Here is a 17,113-nt window from a genome sequence, read left to right on the forward strand (position 1 = left end):
AGTTAAGTTTAGTTCCGTGCCTTTTTGGCCAATCAGACATTTTAAAAAACAAAAACCTGTTTAGGAAGTTGAACCCTTCACCTGCTATTGGTCGAAATTCAAAGGTTATAGCGTTAAGGTTCCCTCAGTGCTTTTACTGTACGTGCAGACTTTTCGGACTGAATCTGGGTGTGTGTCGTTATCAGTAAGCCGAAAGCATAGTTCATCCAAACAATGGCCGCAAAAGCAGGTGAGAAGCCTCACATTTTCAAAGATGCATCAGTGTTGCTTGATTGAATTAACTGGCCTAACATTTTCAAAGATGCATCAGTGTTGTTTGATTGAATTAACTGGCCTGGGACTCAACTATTACTTTTTTCAATAATCAGTGCAATAGTTGCATAGGATCCTGCCAACTTTTTAGTGGAAATAGAAAAATAACCTAGTTAAAACCGATATTGCATCGAAGCCCCTACTTTCTCTACATTGTAATTAATTGACTTTCCAAGGTTGATCTTGATCAAACATTTGCAGCCAATCTTTTCTCTTCTCGTGAAAACATTTGCTGTTTAGCCATTAAGCTAGTATAAAAGGGAAAAGAGAACCGGTCAAAACCGTTAGTTGCATAAGGTCTCTTGCTTGATTTCGGCAGAAATACGCACTGTGTTCGATGTTTGTTCTCATCGATACCTAGTTTTGCCCACTCACGTTAAGTGCATCAAACAGGATGTCGAATGAATTTGCTCGATCGTTTAGCCAGGGGTTTACAATCCAGTCGCCTCTAAAATACTGCTAAAATGAGATTAGGAACATTTAATTGTCGTCCCTTCGGATTGACATTCAGAGAAGTGTGCTGGTACGTAACAACAATCAGTTGGTAGAGAACTTGGTTCTTCAAAATGGTCAACAGGTAGACGTTAGATCTTGACACAACATTTTCCCCAGACTACAAAGAAGTACACTCGACTCCTTGATTCTCAGAAAATGATAGCCTCGTCCATGTTTGCAGAGCAAGAACAGTTCTGGTATTGATATTTTCCCCGATAATGTCAGATGGAAAGTGATTAATAGCCTCCGATTTCAATTTGCTTGTTAATCTTTAGTTTTAATGTTATTTTGATAAGCATTCTCCGCAATGGTTTCAAGACTGCCTTTCTCTTATATCACGTACATGAAGCAAATCTCGTCATTCTAATGTTATTTTCATAAATAAGGGAAACGTCGCAGATGAAGGAGATGAAGTGAAGAGTTAAACAGAGGCGTATCTGCTACTGATGGTTAAATAGCTACGTGCTTTTCTGACGCTATAAATAGGATGATACTTTAAAACACCTTCATCATTTGTCATTATTACGTAGCTTAAGGGTATTAAGATGATTTTTTTTGTTTGATGGAAAACCAAATATCAGTTACTAAGAGATACTAATTATCCACTCTAAACCCATTGATGAAGCATGAAGTTTCATATCCTTCAGCTGCTATTGGTTGAGAGATATTGATGTTGCGATTAATATCTTACGCAATCAAGCGAAGTGTTATAGGTAATAATTGAGCTCGCAAAGAAATACATTCCTCTGCAGCCGCCGCTGAGGAGAATCAACAAATCGGTACACAAAATACACAAATGGATACATTTGTGTATTTTGAAATGAAGATTCACTTCAATTAGACGTCACACACCTGCTCGATGTCGACTTCGTTAAATGGCTATTAATAGTCGTTCACTGAGTGCAGTCACTCTACAAAAAGATTCAATGGAAAATCAGTTCTAAATCGACGTAGACGTGATTATATGTACGTTTATACTGGCATCTAAAGCCCTGAAGGCAGACGGATTAATAAAGTATATTTTATGTACGCGGGGGAAAAAAAGGAATTCTTTATAAGAGGTTTTTTCATCATTCAATTGTTTGCACTTCAACTGCACATCAAGGGTTTGACTCATAACTTTCTGCTCCCAATAAGAAGTGTTTGGGGTCTTTCCCGTTGGTGCCTATTTTTTATTTGTAAGATCCATTCCCAGCAAGGAACCATAAAAACTGGATAATGAACACAGATCTCGCTCAACGTAGAGACTCTATGGCTCAGTGGAAGAGCATCGGAGCGCGGAATCCGAAAGTCTGACGTTCGATTCTTCATGGGGACTCAGAATGTTTTCTTTGTTCCACGCTGGAGACAAGACGAAAAACATCTTTCTCAATTTCTTTACCGAGCTCAAAACATACCACCTCTCTTATTCTATTCACATTATAGTCGTGCATGTAGTTAGCCCATTTACCCCGAAAAACAACTTCTGTCTTCTCACGCATGTTTCCTGAACAAAAACAAATTATGCAAACTACTTGCAGCAGTTTAATTAAGTTCAGTTCCGTGACTTTTTGGCCAATCAGACGTTTTAAAAAACAAAAACCTGTTTAGGAAGTTGAACCCTTCACCTGCTATTGGTCGAAATTCAAAGGGTGTAGATAAAGGTTCCCTCAGTGCTTTTACTGTACGTGCAGACTTTTCGGACTGAATTTGGGTGTGTGTCGTTATCAGTAAGCCGAAAGCATCCAAACATCCAAACATTGTTCATTGTTCATTGTTCATCCAAACAATGGCCGCAAAAGCAGGTGAGAAGCCTAACATTTTCAAAGATGCATCAGTGTTGCTTGATTGAATTAACTGGCCTGGGACTCAACTATAACTTTTTTCAATAATCAATGCAATAGTTGCATAGGATCCTGCCAACTTTTTAGTGGAAATAGAAAAATAACCTAGTTAAAACCGATATTGCATCGAAGCCCCTGCTTTCTCTACATTGTAATTAATTGACTTTCCAAGGTTGATCTTGATCAAACATTTGCAACCAATCTTTTCTCTTCTCGTGAAAATTTTTGTTGTTTAGCCATAAAGCTAGTATAAAAGGGAAAAGAGAACCGGTCAAAACCGTTAGTTGCATAAGGTCTCTTGCTTGATTTCGGCAGAAATATGCACTGTGTTCGATGTTTGTTCTCATCGATATCTAGTTTTGCCCACTCACGTTAAGTGCATCAAACAGGATGTCGAATGAATTTGCTCGATCGTTTAGCCAGGGGTTTACAATCCAGTCGCCTCTATCTAGTCGAATCTCATCGATATCTAGTTTTGCCCACCCACGTTAAGTGCATCAAACAGGATGTCGAATGAATTTGCTCGATCGTTTAGCCAGGGGTTTACAATCCAGTCGCCTCTAAAATGCTGCTAAAATGAGATTAGGAACATTTAATTGTCGTCCCTTCGGATTGACATTCAGAGAAGTGTGCTGGTACGTAACAACAATCAGTTGGTAGAGAACTTGGTTCTTCAAAATGGTCAACAGGTAGACGTTAGATCTTGACACAACATTTTCCCCAGACTACAAAGAAGTACACTCGACTCCTTGATTCTCAGAAAATGATAGCCGCGGCCATGTTTGCAGAGCAAGAACAGTTCTGGTATTGATATTTTCCCCGATAATGTCAGATGGAAAGTGATCAATAGCCTCCGATTTCAATTTGCTTGTTAATCTTTAGTTTTAATGTTATTTTGATAAGCATTCTCCGCAATGGTTTCAAGACTGCCTTTCTCTTATATCACGTACATGAAGCAAATCTCGTCATTCTAATGTTATTTTCATAAATAAGGGAAACGTCGCAGATGAAGGAGATGAAGTGAAGAGTTAAACAGAGGCGTATCTGCTACTGATGGTTAAACAGCTACGTGCTTTTCTGACGTTATAAATAGGATGATACTTTGCAAACACCGTCATCATTTGTAATTATTACGTAGCTTAAGGGTATTAGGATGATTTTTTTTGTTTGATGGAAAACCAAATATCAGTTACTAAGAGACACTAATTATCCACTCTAAATCCCATTGATGAAGCATGAAGTTTCATATCCTTCAGCTGCTATTGGTTGAGAGATATTGGTGTTGGCATTAACATCTTACGCAATCAAGCGAAGTGTTATAGGCAATAGTTGAGCTCGCAAAGAAGTACATTCCTCTGCAGCCGCCGCTGAGGAGAATCAACAAATCGGTACACAAAATACACAAATGGATACATTTGATTCACTTCAATTAGACGTCACACACCTGCTCGATGTCGACTTCGTTAAATGGCTATTAATAGTCGTTCACTGAGTGCAGTCACTCTACAAAAAGATTCAATGGAAAATCAGTTCTAAATCGACGTAGACGTGATTATATGTACGTTTATACTGGCATCTAAAGCCCTGAAGGCAGACGGATTAATAAAGTATATTTTATGTACGCGGGGGAAAAAAAGGAATTCTTTATAAGAGGTTTTTTCATCATTCAATTGTTTGCACTTCAACTGCACATCAAGGGTTTGACGTCATAACTTTCTGCTCCCAATAAGAAGTGTTTGGGGTCTTTCCCGTTGATGCCTATTTTTTATTTGTAAGATCCATTCCCAGCAAGGAACCATAAAAACTGGATAATGAACACAGATCTCGCTCAACGTAGAGACTCTATGGCTCAGTGGAAGAGCATCGGAGCGCGGAATCCGAAAGTCTGACGTTCGATTATTCATGGGGACTCAGAATGTTTTCTTTGTTCCACGCTGGAGACAAGACGAAAAACATCTTTCTCAATTTCTTTACCGAGCTCAAAACTTACCACCTCTCTTATTCTATTCACATTATAGTCGTGCATGTAGTTAGCCCATTTACCCCGAAAAACAACTTCTGTCTTCTCACGCATGTTTCCTGAACAAAAACAAATTATGCAAACTACTTGCAGCAGTTTAATTAAGTTCAGTTCCGTGACTTTTTGGCCAATCAGACGTTTTAAAAAACAAAAACCTGTTTAGGAAGTTGAACCCTTCACCTGCTATTGGTCGAAATTCAAAGGGTGTAGATAAAGGTTCCCTCAGTGCTTTTACTATACGTGCAGACTTTTTCGGACTGAATCTAGGTGTGTATCGTTATCAGTAATATTAGTTCATCCAAACAATGTCCGCAAAAGCAGGTGAGAAGCCTAACATTTTCAAAGATGCATCAGTGTTGTTTGATTGAATTAACTGGCCTGGGACTCAACTATTACTTTTTTCAATAATCAATGCAATAGTTGCATAGGATCCTGCCAACTTTTTAGTGGAAATAGAAAAATAACCTAGTAAACCGATATTGCATCGAAGCCTCTGCTTTCTCTACATTGTAATTAATTGACTTTCCAAGGTTGATCTTGATCAAACATTTGCAACCAATCTTTTCTCTTCGCGTGAAAATATTTGCTGTTTAGCCATAAAGCTAGTATAAAAGGGAAAAGAGAACCGGTCAAAACCGTTAGTTGCATGAGGTCTCTTGCTTGATTTCGTCGGAAATACGCACTTTGTTCCATGTTTGTTCTCATTGATATCTCGTTTTGCCACCCCACGTTGTGTGCATCAAACAAGATGGCGAATGAATTTGCTTGATCGTTTAGCCAGGGGGTTTACAATCCAGTCGCCTCTAAAATGCTGCTAAAATGAGATTAGGAACATTTAATTGTCGCCCCTTCGGATTGACACTCAGAGTAGTGTGCTGGTACGTAACAACAATCAGTTGGTAGAGAACTTGGTTCTTCAAAATGGTCAACAGGTAGACGTTAGATCTTGACACAACATTTTCCCCAGGCTACAAAGAAGTACACTCGACTCCTTGATTCTCAAAAAATGATAGCTGCGGCCATGTTTGCAGAGCAAGAACAGTTCTGGTATTGATATTTTCCCCGATAATCTCAAATACAAAGTGGATAAAAGCCTCCGATTTCAATTTGCTGATTAATCTTTAGTTTTAATGTTATTTTGATAAGCATTCTCCGCAATGGTTTCAAGACTGCCTTTCTCTCATATCACGTAAATGGAGCATATCTCAGCCACGTGCTTTTCCGACATACCAAATCACAGGCAGCCCAAGCTCCAGCTGTGAGATGATCATCTTGCGCAATAACAGTCAAGGCGTAATTATAAGAGTTTGTATGGGAATATTTGCGACCGCTCTAACCACAGGCGGTCCAAGCTCCAGCTGTGAGATGATCATCTTGCTCAATAACAGTCATGGCGGAATTATGAGAGTTTGCATGGGAATATTTACGACCGCTTTAACGAATTAAAAAATACGTCAAATTCTCAGTAAAAATACCTCACATAACTTCGATAGCGTATCACTTGTTATCTGACCGCTTACTTTGATGAAAAGAACCCATTTTAGCGAGTTGTCCATTTCAAGGTTTTCTACGTACATAAGAAAAGCTTTTTATATATATTTTTATTTCTTAGAGCGGTCTTAAATATTCCCGTACAAACTCTAATAATTCCGCCATTACTGTTATTTTGCAAGATGAACATCTCACAGCTAGAGCTTGGGCTGCCTGTGACCAAATGAGATGATACTTTACAAACACCGTCATCATTTGTTATTGTTACGTAGCCTAAGGGTATTAGGATGATTTTTCCGTTTGATGGAAAACCAAATATATATGTTACTAAGGGACATTAGTTATCCACTCTAAATCCACTGATGAAGCATGAAGTTTGATATCCTTCAACTACTTTTGGTCGAGAGATGTTGGAGTTAGCATTAATACTTTGCGCAATCAAGCGAAGCATCCTAGGTAAAAGGTGAGCTTGCGGAGAAAAATATTCCTCTGCAGCCGCTGAGAAGAATTAACAAATCGAAAGAGGTTTAGCGTGGTCTGTACTCTTATCAACAACGATATTCGTCATTACAGTGGTCAAACTGTTACTACAATATCGACCTCAAACAAAACGATTCTTTCAGTACGTGATCAAGATCGTGACACATTGACGCGAGCAGTATGTCTGAACTCTTATCGACAACGTCAAATTGGCGATCTCTGACGAAGGGCTAACGCTCGAAACGTCAACCTTTTTACTCTTTATGGTGTCCAATTTACGTTTTCAACTCAGTTGTTAACACTATATTACCTAAGAAATTTTATTGCCAAAATGTACGAAATAACTCTAATGATAACTAATAGTTCTATTCTATTATATGACGCAATACAATCTCATGGACTTTTCCAATTTTTTCTTCAGTTTCAGAGGCTGCTAAGGCTACTGAGGCCAAAGCATTCTTTAGTAAGATCGTCACTCCTATTGTCGATCTCTCGTCGGGATTAAATTTGTTGGACCCAATAATGGTGCATCTTATGGAAGATGAGGCAAAAAGTATTGTAGCTCCTGGAGGTCCCATTGTGCCCGAAGAATATGTTCGATCCTCCGTTTCCAATACTCAAGACGTTATAGATGCAGTTAAAAGAGCTAAGAGGGAGAAGAAAGTCCTCCGTGTCGTTGGATCGGAACACTCCGTAAACGCGGCCATTTATCCTGAGGATGGCATCACACTGGTCCTAAAGGATGATCTTCGAAAAGTAGAAATACTGCACACAGCCGAAGAAGATGGCAAGAAATGGTTGTATTGTCGTATCGGAGGAGGCTGCTATCTTGGCAAAGATCCCTTGGACCCTAATTCAGCTTGCTATCAGGTGGCAGTTCAAGGGTATGGCTTTCCTGAGCTGGGAGGAATCATCCACCAGTCCGTTGGTGGCTTTATCATGACTGGTTCTGCAGGCGGAAGCTTAAAGCATAGCTTTGCTGATGTCATCCAAGAGATCGAGTTTGTGGACGGCAATGCACAAGTTCAAACGGCCGAACGTGGAACTGATCTTTGGTGTGCGGTAGGTGTTTCCATGGGGCTGTTTGGTGTCATTACCCGGGTAACATTCCGTCTTCCACCGATGCAGTTTATCAAAGGGTCAGAGTCCAACCACAAGTTTGCTGACTCCATGCTTGGACCCAACAACCAGGGGCAGAGCAAGCTTAGGGAAAGTCTTGAAGAAAACGAATACATGCGAGTAAACTGGTTTCCACAAAAGGAAGTGATGCGTGTTCAGGAATGGGTTGGTCAACAATCCTTCGAAAACAATAATCTTGTACCATACAACTCCATTTTGTCCAACATATTAGCAGCTGGTATGGCAGCCATCGTACTGTCCATCTGCAATTTCATCCTGCAAATGAAAGATCCAAAAGCAAAGGGGTACGAGCTCATTGGCTACATGTTGCGTCAATTTGTCCCCCTCAACGACAAACCGACCAAGTTCTACGACATGTGGTATCATGCTCTGCCTATGGACAACGAAGCCCATGTGGACACCATCATTAGGGTGGACTTCACAGAGATCTGGGTTCCAATCAGCCAATGTCAAACCGTGATGGACAAGCTCCAAAAGCTGTTCTCTGAGAATCAAAAAGCGGCCAACAACTTTGCCACTGAGATCTATGGCGCTAAGAGCTCTCCATTCTGGCTGAGCATGTCATACCAACAAGACATGGTGCGAGTCGATCCCTACTGGTGGGCCTACAACAAGGGCGACGCTAGGACGTTCTTCTCGTACTTCTGGGATATTTTGCTGGAAATCCCTGGAACTCGCCTGCACTGGGGCAAGTACCTTCCACTGCCTGGTCAGAAGTGTGGAAACACCACATTCAACGCAGATTATCTGAAGAGTGTTTACCCTAAGATGGATGATTGGTTAAAGCTGCGAGAACAACATGACCCCGACCAAGTGTTCATGACCGATTATTGGCGTGGTATCCTCGGCATAAAACCCAAGACTCAATAGAGTGTCATTTGAAAAACTGGTAGAAATACAAATGATCTGGACCCATTTGAAACTTTAGTTTTTTGTGACTTTTTAGTCTTGACGAGAACATGAACTTTGAGATGCTTTAGATAAAAACTGCAACCGTTTGCAGTGTAATTACCTGAGAGTATAAGTAACCAAACACTGATCAAGATTTATTCAGACATACTATTCTTGTACTTCCAGGCGTTCTTTTTTTTAACGAAGTGTTTTGTTGATAGGATTTGAAGTCTTGAGGAGAACTCAAACTTTGAGATAATCGTGAAAGAAATTGTAATTGTTCGTAATTTAACCTTGAAACATTATTTACCAAATACCGAGTGCTACGTGCCTGAGCTTAAGGGATTTTTGTAAGGTGAGACGTTTATGTCCTAGAAATTCAATCTTACCCTGTACAACTGCAATGTTTTTGAGCTGGGGTGTAATTAAATTTGAAACACTGGCTGCTGCCGCATGTTAGGATTCCAAGTTTGATCTAATATTCTCAGTGTACATTGCTGCACATTCATGGAACAAATCGAAGTGATCGTGGGCAAAGGCGTGTTTCATCAAAAATATCTTTCCGTGCCCTTCACTGAAAAGTGAGAGCAAAAAAAACTATATTCCCGTTTCTAATAACTGTATCTCTATATTTGACATTTTAAAAAGCGGCGGTGCAGTTAATTAGTACTACCATTGATTAAAAGAAAGGGGTCTTTGTAGGCTCTCAGATCTCTCTTGATCAACGTTCCGAGGATATCAAGGCATGGCGTAACTCCACTCAAATTGTTTGTTTTCCACGAGTTAATTATTCAAAGACCTCATCCATGTAGATAAGAAACTCTCTGAATTGCTTGCCTTTTCAAAGAAACCGCAACCTTTTTGAAAGACATCTATAAATGCATTAATTGTAACTCGTACAGATAGGACAATTCGATTAGAGTCAAAGCTAAATGGGTTATAGCTTAGTTTCCTGGCAACTATCGTCATCAGACGTGTCCATACCCAGGTTAGTAAAGGCCAATTTCAACAGAGTTTCCTTCGCCTGAGTTCTTCTTAATAACATCTCTATGCCGGCTGAACCAGGGACTGGGGAAGAGCCAGGCGAGGGGCTTGCTAACTGATTGATACTTTCTTCACTTGTGGACATAATCGGAGAGGAATTCACTATCAAGCGTGTCGTTCTAGTGTTTTCACTGATTTTTCTGAATTTAAGAGAGCCATAAAGTACGCCAGCTTTTCGCTTTGGTCGCAAATGTTTGTCTCCTGTGTGATTTTCAGTAACACCAGTTGAGTAATCGACGTTGGTTTTACCGAAGCAGAAAATGTGTCGGAAGAATCGGACGTATCCTCGACGAAACTGTTGAGTAAGAGAACCGTATACAATCGAGTTCACGCATGCGTGTAGGTATATTAGCGCTTCTGCGCAGGTCCAAAATGCGTCGGACAGCTCCTTGTACGAGTCACCGCCAAAGTCAAACAACAACCAGGCGATTTGATTGGGAAGCATGCAGGCCATGAACAAAATCACAATAACAGCCAGTGTCCGGATTATCTGGACATTTTCGCTTCTCGTTTTGTGCCTGATTACCTCGCCTTTAGCATTGATCGTTGTCAGCATCGGTAACCGAGACCTGATAAGACAAAAAGCGATTCTCAGGTATGCTATGACGATTACAAACAAAGGGATGCCATATTGAAGAATGCATAAGACTACAGTGTAAGCTTGACGATAGTAGTTCTTCGGCCAATTTTCTGCACATAACACACCGTCCGACCGCGCCACGATCATCAACGGAACAATCGTGACAAAGGCAAAGATCCAGATAAGGAAAATCCATATCAATGTGGCTTGCAGCTTGATCCGCGGTTGCAAAGGGTTTGTGATTCCTCGACACCGTTCGACTGCCATGGACATTAAGGTGAAAACACTGACTGATAAAGTAACCGACATCATTGGCCAAATTAGTTTACAGTACAATAAATTCTTGTTAAACGGCTGAAAAAGGTCGTACGTATAGAAAGGAAGCGAAAGCCACAGGAAAGTTAAGTCTGCTACTGCTAAGTTTAAAACGAAATAATCATTAATGGTTCGTTTTCGCTTTCTTTTCAATACCAGAATGACCATTGCATTTCCTAAGGAGCCGAGAAGGAACAAGCAACAGTAGAACACGGCCTTACTGTTTCGTTCAGCTGTATTCAAATTTGTCGTTTCTTTCGTAGTTTCGTTAAAGCTTGAAGAGTTGTCGATCGATTCACTCGCCGCGGGATAATACTGTTCCAAGAATGCAACGCGAGACATATTCTCCCAAAGAGGTTCGCTTGACTTGAAGAACTGAAACGTTTCCTTACTCAGACCTCTAATGCTTCATTTAAAGAATTTTTTTTCTTTTTTTACCCACACCTGCTTCCAGGCTATGTTAAAAAAAAAAAGGACTCAAAATCACGACAAAGTCGTTATCTAAAGGATTTTTCCTGCAAGGAAACGTTCCTCGTATTGTAGAGTATTTGTTACCCTCCACGGAAGCTACAGAGATAAACTATTGATTTAAGAAGCCCAGCATAACGAATGCATAGAAATTCTTCGCACGCTAATTTAGTTTGCTTGCCGTACGTCGGACTGAAAGGCTTGGCTATAGATCAAAACGTACGGCAATGTTGACCAAAGCTTGATAGCCAACTTATCATTTTAAGCCTCATCTTTGAAAAGACAACGATGTAAGTCGTACGTGAAAGTCTCTATGGATGCAGGAGACCAATGAACTGAGAAATCATCTGAAGCGGGGGATTCCGAAGTGCTGATGAGAACAAAAATAAATAAAACCACCTTAATACTCTCGAAGTAATCTTAGAATATTTTCTCCGGTAAATGATAGTTGTCATGTTTACAAAGAACTGTAGCAAATGAAAGGTCGATGGTTAAGTAATACTGACAGGTAGATTTTAACTGAACTTCCTGAAGGTTGATTAATACATTTAAATTTTGACATAAAAGTTTCCTTTTACCTAAAAAGGATCTTATGCTGCGGAAATACAAAGAACAGTAATTAGTAAGGTAGATGAAAAAAAATTTTCAAAAATTGAGGCAAATGAATTACAAATAAAACTTTGAAATTGAGCCAAGTATAATTCCAATCATAACATTTTACTCTGAAAGTCATAGAGAAGTGGCCACAAAATAAGCTGGTTGGTTTGAATACAGGAGATGTTTCTGTATTTACAAACGCCTATAATATTTCCATTTGACTAAGGAAGTTTTCTGACTTTTGTTTTGTCATTTCGCTAATTTCCGTTTTCGTCAAAAAAGGGAGCTCGTAAACCCATTACTTGTAAAAATAGTGTAGATTAATTGAGAGGAAAAGAAAAGGGTAGCTTTTACGTTTTTGTCTCGGATAGGAATTTACATTTCGCTCAAATTTCCATGACGTGTATTGAATTTAAGTCACTTTTGCCGGATGAGTTTAAATCTGGTGTTTGCAAAGATTGACGCAAATGTTAAGCTAATTTCTGGAGTCTAAACACTGAGACATCAGAGTCGAGCTCAACATACAATATTTCCATGTCATACACAGAAATTCATTTATAACTGTAATTAAAAAAGGAAATTTACATTATAGGGAAGAAATCATGGATTTTAAGCGCACAGGCTAGGAAAAACCCCTAGATCAAGTCTTTGCAAGTCGGTGGATCAAGGAGTTGTAAAGGAGCGCGTGACAAAGGCGTAGATATCTGCTCTTGATTATTCTACAGCTACACGCTTTTCCGACGTTCTGTACAGCATAATACTTTGAAAACGCTTTCATTAGTTATTATTGTCACATAGGTTCACTGAAGGTTTTAGGATGATTTTTTTTTTGTTTGATGGAAAAATAGTGCAGCGATCGTGATTTTCGCCAATCGCTACGAATGGCGAAAAAAAATCGCCGGTATTTGGCATGTCAGATATTGGAAATTTCCGTTGGCGACCATATCCCCCAGGTGTGTTACCTGCTTCACCTTAATTTTAACTCCATCTGCGCATCAAGAGTTTGACGTCATGAATTTCTGCTCATAATAAAAAAAGTGTATAGGATTTGTGTAAAATTGAGATTCTTCAATCAGACCCTTGCATCTCAGCCCATTGTCCATATTGTTTATTACCTATTAATAGTGATACTCTTCAACCGACACAGCACTACAATTTCTTTAGAACTTACCCCCTTTATTCATTGGTTTCATGATCTGTCCATGGACAACGAGGTCCAGGTGGACTCTATCATCAGGGTGGAATTTACAGAGATCTGGGTTCCAATTGACCAATGTCAAACATGGTGTGGAAGCTCCAAACAAAAGCTGTTCTCGAAGAATCAAAAAGCGGCTAACAACTTTGCCATTGAGATCTACGGCACTAAGAGCTCTCCATTCTGGCTGAGCATATCATACCAACAAGACATGGTGCGAGACGATCCCTACTGGTGGACGTACAACAAGGCGTATCCCAAGACATTCTTCTCGTAATTGTGGAATATTCTGCTGAAAATCCCTGAAACCCGCCTGCACTGGGGCGAGCACCTTCCGCAGCCAGGTGTTGAGTTTGGAAGCATCACACTCATCGTAACTGATGGATGGTTTGTTAAATTTGTAGGCGAGAAGAGCTTGATTCCGGACCAAGTGTTCGTGACGAATTATTGGCGCGATATCCTTGACATAAAACCCAAGACTCAATCATGGGGTGTCATTTGAAAAAAATGATAGGGATACGAATGATTTAGACTCATTTGAAACTTTCGGTTTTTGTGCTTTAAACTTTAACTGTTTGGATCATCATAACCTGAAATTAACCCAACATCGGTTGAGATTTATTGAGAACTAAGCTTTTCGTACTTCCAGACGTTTTTTGATGCAAGTGATAGGAGCTAATACCAATTTATTTTTATAAAATTTGAAGTCTTGAGGAGAACTCAATTTTGAGATAGTCGTGAAAAAAGTGTAGTTGTTCGTTATTTAGCCTAGGAACTTAATTTACCAAACACTAAATGCAACATATCTTCATTTAAGGGGTTTTTGTGAGTCAAGATGTTTATATCCCAGGTGTCCGATCTTACCTTGTATGCTTTAATTGAGCTGGGGCATAATCAAATCAGAAACACTGACTGAGCATTTTGAATTCCGAGTTTGAACAAAGGTTCTATTTCATCGTCACATGCACATTCAGAGAACAAATCGAAAGACCGAGGGGAAAGAAGCGTTTCATTTTTATTGAAATAGGGAAAGAAAAAAAAAAAACACCAGTCTCGTTTCTTATGACTCTGACGGTGGTGCTCATATCTAGAGCTAGCATGTATTGAAAGGTGATTCTCGGATCTCTCGCGATCGATGTCCCAAGAAAATCAAGGCATCGCATAACTCCATTAAATTTTCTCTTTTTTCTTTCCGCTAACAAAGTATTCAATGTTTCCTTATGGAAAAGAAACTCTCGAAGTTTATTGGTTCCCTACTTTTTTAAAACCACGAGCTTGTTGAAAGACTCCTTTACATTCGTTTATTGTAATACGCTTAATTCAAAATATACTTCATTTTTAACTCGTGAATTGCGCGCATGCGCAAGTGCGAGTTGTAGATACGATGTGAGAATGGCATTCGCTCGCTCGCTCGATCGATTCCTGTAAACTTTTTTTCGATTTTAGGCTTTTGAGTGCATTTGATAGTTTTTGGCAAGCAATAAACAAACGAAATGGCGACTTTTGTTGCTAAGAATGGTGTTGGGGTGAAAAAGATGCCAATGATAATCTTAAAAGAGTTTGTATTTTTTTTCGTTTTAGTTTCAACAAGCGGCGCCAGCGACTGGCAGGCATGCAAGGATTCACACTGAAATAACAGAACAACCTTCGTTTTTCATAAAATTGTAATTTACAATCCTTGAACTTGAAAACAATCCGAAGATTCATTGAAAATATCACTTACTGCGAAGCGTTCGAAGTTTACAGATGTTCAAAAGCTTTTTCTGTTATGGCGTGGGATTGAGGACAAAATCGATCATTACGTTTCGTATCGTGTGTTTTTCCTGTGTGAAGCAATAAAAGATGCCGGCGACTGACGAAATTATAAGTTATTACGAAAATCAAATAACACCTAAACAAACAATTTTAGCTGCCAATTTTCAGTGAATTTTTAAAGAACAATTTTCTTTTAAGTTTCAAGACAATTTGAAGATTCAAAATAAATATTACGTACTAAAATGCGAAAGTTATACACCACAAAATTGATAAATAGGCCTGAAATGAAATTTTATCTTGTTCTTGATCATACGTTGCCTAGCACGTGACTAAAATCTACCCAGGCGGAGATCCAAAATGACGGTGGCAGTCTTGGCTTAGTTATATCACTCAAAACTCGTTCCCGTTTGTCTCATTTGATAAAGAGGGAATCGTAAATGTTTCCATTAAAACAGTATTGCCTTGGTTTTCTAATATTTACAATGATAGACAGTAAATTTCACTTTTCACCCACATTTACTTCCAACCTTTTCTTTTGAACCAGAAACAAAAATGATATACGTTTAAAACACATGACATCATCCACCCTTGTCAAATGTAATAGCATGATCATTTCAATTGTAATGCCTTCTTATCCCAACTTTACTTTGTTTCTTTGCTGCGAACACTGAACTACTGCTCGTACTCTAGATATGATAATCAACCACAAAATTCCCTAAACTAGATAACATTAAACATAATCCAAAAGATCATGTGTCAATTCACGAGTTTGCTCACAGAGCACTTTGATTTTAAAGGCAGTTCGCTTACAATCCAAGCTAAATATTATAGTTTTGTTTCCTGACAGCCACTGATCATCGAGTTTTCACTGAGTTTAGGAAAACCATGAAGTACTCCGACTTTTCGCTTTGGACGCAAATCTCTGTCTTCTGTCTGGTTGTGAGAAACACCAATTGGGTAATCGACGTTCACTTTGCAGAAGCAGAAAATGTGTCGGAAGAATCGGATGTATCCTCGACAAAACTGCCGAGTAAGAGAACCGTACACTATTGGGTTTATACAAGCGTGTAAAAACATGAACCCCTCTGCGCAGGTCCAAAATGCGTCGGACAGCTTCTTGTGCGAGGCACCGCCAAAATCAAACAGCATCCAAGCGATTTGATTGGGAAACATGCAGGCCATGAACAAAATCACAATAACAGCCAGTGTCCGGATTATCTGAACATTTTCGCTTCTCGTTTTGTGCCTGATAACCTCCCCCTTAGAGTTGATCGTTGTTAGCATCGGTAACCGAGATCTGATAAGAAAAATAGCGATTCTAAAGTATGCTGTGGCGATTACAAACAAGGGGATGCCATATTGAAGAGCGAATAAAACAGCAGTGTACGCTTGATGATAGTAGTTCTTCGGCCAATTTTCCGCACAGAGCACACCTTCCGACCGCGCCACGATCATCAACGGAACAAAAGTAAAGAAGGCAAAGATCCAGATAAGGAAAATCCATATCAATGTGGCTTGCGGCTTGATCCGCGGTTGCAAAGGGTTTGTGATTCCTCGACACCGTTCGACTGCCATGGACGTTAAGGTGAAAACACTGACTGATGAGGTAACTGACATCATCGGCCAAATTAGTTTACAATACAATAAATTCTTGTTAAACGGCTGAAAAAGGTCGTACGTATAGAAAGGAAGTGACAGCCACAAGAAAGTTAAGTCTGCTACTGCCAAGTTTAAAATAAAATAATCATTAATGGTTCGTTTTCGCTTTCCTTTCAATACCAAAATAACCATTGTATTTCCTAAGGAGCCGAGAAGGAACAAGCAACAGTAGAACACGGCCTTACTGTTTCGTTCAGCTGTATTCAAATTTGTCGTTTCTTCCGTAATTTCGTTAAAGCTTGAAGAGTTGTCCGCCTCGGGAGAATACTGATCCAAGAATGCAGTGGTAGGCATTTTCTCTGAGGAGGGCTACTGCTACTACTGCTAAGAGGATTAAGACAGTTCTCCACACAGTTTTCCGATAATTCCGTCAGACAGGTTTTTTCTTGTTCTTGAGGCCTGTGGTTGAAAAAGACTCTAAACCGCCACTACGTCCTGATCTGAAGAATGTTTTATGCAGAACAAAAATTCGCTTAAAGTTTAAAGTTTAAAGTTTAAAAGGCTGTTTGTATTCCATTTAAGAGGTCGGGTTTAAAACTATTGATTGAAAAACACCGGCCGAGAGAAATGCTTTAGAAGTCGTCGTTTGCCGATGTAGTTGTCTTGCCTTACGACTGGATGGTTCGATTCTGGATCAAAACTTGCCTCAACAACGACCCGCCCTTGTTATTCTTCTAACTATTTCGCCTTATCTGTAAAAAGACAAAGATGTAACTTATGGAAACCGTGGATACAACAGGCTAATGAATTGAGAATCCTCTGAAGCGTAGGAAGTGCTTATGATAATATAGATTAATAAAACTACCCACACCTGCTAATTAATGTCAAAGTTAATTCTTTTGATGAAT

General features: G+C 39.4%; 3 protein-coding genes across 5 annotated transcripts; 1 reads left to right on the plus strand and 2 right to left on the minus strand.

Moving 5' to 3' along the window:
- Window positions 1-99: 99 nt before the first annotated feature.
- On the plus strand, window positions 100-9,094 carry LOC131779138 (alditol oxidase-like). 3 transcript variants are annotated; one of them, XM_066165858.1, is made up of 3 exons: window positions 2,438-2,530; window positions 4,941-4,971; window positions 7,043-9,094. In XM_066165858.1, exons 2-3 carry the CDS (start codon window positions 4,956-4,958, stop codon window positions 8,629-8,631), a joined length of 1,605 nt encoding a protein of 534 aa, XP_066021955.1. In that variant the 5' UTR covers window positions 2,438-2,530; window positions 4,941-4,955; the 3' UTR covers window positions 8,632-9,094. The 3 variants fall into 3 exon arrangements, with proteins under 3 accessions (XP_058951659.2, XP_066021955.1, XP_066021956.1); XM_059095676.2 differs by lacking the exons at window positions 2,438-2,530; window positions 4,941-4,971 and adding an exon at window positions 100-229; XM_066165859.1 differs by lacking the exon at window positions 4,941-4,971 and having other exon boundaries at window positions 2,440-2,591.
- A 95-nt stretch (window positions 9,095-9,189) lies between these two features.
- On the minus strand, window positions 9,190-11,118 carry LOC131779127 (galanin receptor type 1-like). Its single transcript, XM_059095664.2, has one exon. It carries the CDS (start codon window positions 10,931-10,933, stop codon window positions 9,590-9,592), a length of 1,344 nt encoding a protein of 447 aa, XP_058951647.2. The 5' UTR covers window positions 10,934-11,118; the 3' UTR covers window positions 9,190-9,589.
- A 3,959-nt stretch (window positions 11,119-15,077) lies between these two features.
- LOC131779137 (neuropeptide FF receptor 1-like) lies at window positions 15,078-17,009 on the minus strand. Its single transcript, XM_059095675.2, has one exon. It carries the CDS (start codon window positions 16,557-16,559, stop codon window positions 15,432-15,434), a length of 1,128 nt encoding a protein of 375 aa, XP_058951658.2. The 5' UTR covers window positions 16,560-17,009; the 3' UTR covers window positions 15,078-15,431.
- Window positions 17,010-17,113: the final 104 nt, after the last annotated feature.

The sequence above is a fragment of the Pocillopora verrucosa genome, chromosome 4 (assembly GCF_036669915.1).
Source record: "Pocillopora verrucosa isolate sample1 chromosome 4, ASM3666991v2, whole genome shotgun sequence".
NCBI lineage: Eukaryota > Metazoa > Cnidaria > Anthozoa > Scleractinia > Pocilloporidae > Pocillopora > Pocillopora verrucosa.